The sequence below is a fragment of the Galeopterus variegatus genome, unplaced genomic scaffold (assembly GCF_000696425.1).
Source record: "Galeopterus variegatus unplaced genomic scaffold, G_variegatus-3.0.2 Scaffold5223, whole genome shotgun sequence".
In the NCBI taxonomy this organism is placed as follows: domain Eukaryota; kingdom Metazoa; phylum Chordata; class Mammalia; order Dermoptera; family Cynocephalidae; genus Galeopterus; species Galeopterus variegatus.
The window spans coordinates 146,986-148,299 of NW_007731334.1; the positions used below are offsets into that span (position 1 = coordinate 146,986).

Consider the following 1,314-nt stretch of genomic DNA (forward strand, 5'->3'; position numbering starts at 1 on the left):
CACTAAGAACATCTAGGATGTTATCAAGAGATAATCTTTAGAGTGTGCAATTATTAAACCACAGAACTGGAGAATAACCTACTTCCTTACCCTAGAACTCTGTTTCTGGCACGAACCCGGGGTAAGTGTGTGGAAGAGGTTATCTTAGGGGCAGAGTTCTGTAGGAGATGTATATCAATCGCAGGCAAAACTTATTCAGTTTTTAAACGTGCATGTTCAGGTACCAAGTTGCCTAATTTCTACAAGATTATTTGTGTTATTTTACTTTTAATTCTAACATACTGACAATTAACTAGATTATAAAATGCTGATCACTCCCTCCCTTGCGGGGAGATAGATCTGATAAATATTCTTTCTTGTTTTAGAAGTATAATTAGAACATTCTTTGTATAGCTTAAATTTCTCATAGAAGATTTTTCCAGTCATGGATAGGACTCAAGGATGCTATAGGAAATGATGATGATACTGCAAGATCCCAGAAGCCTGAGAAGCTAATTTGGGTCCAGTGTAAATTATTCTCCAGTTCTGCTTCATGCCATCAGAGAGGAAAAGAGGAATATGACTATTCATGTGTTCTAAATATACTGTGCAAAAATTGGCTTTCCTGATATTGTGTGTGCATCTGTTCTACAATATGGTCCACACCCTGCCTGATATTTCAGAGGTAAGGCATCTGCACTAACTTCGGAGCCGCAGATGAGGGCCTCAGGACTCCAGTGAGTATGGTTGTGCATCACTCACCTCTGAGCGCCACCGTGCCATCGTCGGACAGTGTGTTGGGGTCCAGGAACACTCTAGCCTCACCTTCTAAGGAATCCTGTACATATAATACTCGCTGGTTCTGCAAACCTGTGTTGTAAAAATAAAAATACCTGGGGGACAGAGATAGTCTTCATTTAGCTGTGCAGTTTTCTATTTGTGGAGTAAAACCAAACACATATAAGCAAAAACCAAAACAAAACCAGAAACATACAAAGGTACAACTACAATCAGGCCATGACAAGTACATGAGGAAGAGAGTGAAAGGTCTCAACATCTCCCTGTATCTACAGGTTGTGACCTGAGCTGCTTTCTGTATTCAAATAATTTATTGTGATTCTGCATATTCGCTAAATAGACAAATAAAGACTATTTTATCTGCTAAAATTAAAATTGATATTCAAATAAATAAAGCAGTAACGTTTCCTTTTAAATGGAGAGGGAAAGCAGATTTTCTAGGATGAAATTCTGGTTCGCTTCCCTAGCCAAGCTGCTGGGGTAGGAAGTGGGCACACTTTTTCTGTAAAGGTCAAGACTACAGGCATTACAAGCCTG

At 39.2% G+C, this 1,314-nt stretch overlaps 1 protein-coding gene across 1 annotated transcript in view; it reads right to left on the reverse strand.

Annotated features, from left to right (window-relative positions):
* PREP (prolyl endopeptidase) overlaps window positions 1–1,314 on the reverse strand; it is a gene marked incomplete at its 5' end in the record, with an annotated part of 116,070 nt that overhangs the window by 112,471 nt on the left and 2,285 nt on the right. Inside the window, one exon of the mRNA XM_008589129.1 lies at window positions 742–872. Within this exon, the coding sequence (XP_008587351.1) occupies window positions 742–872 (131 nt within the window). The remainder of the gene's footprint in view (window positions 1–741; window positions 873–1,314) is intronic.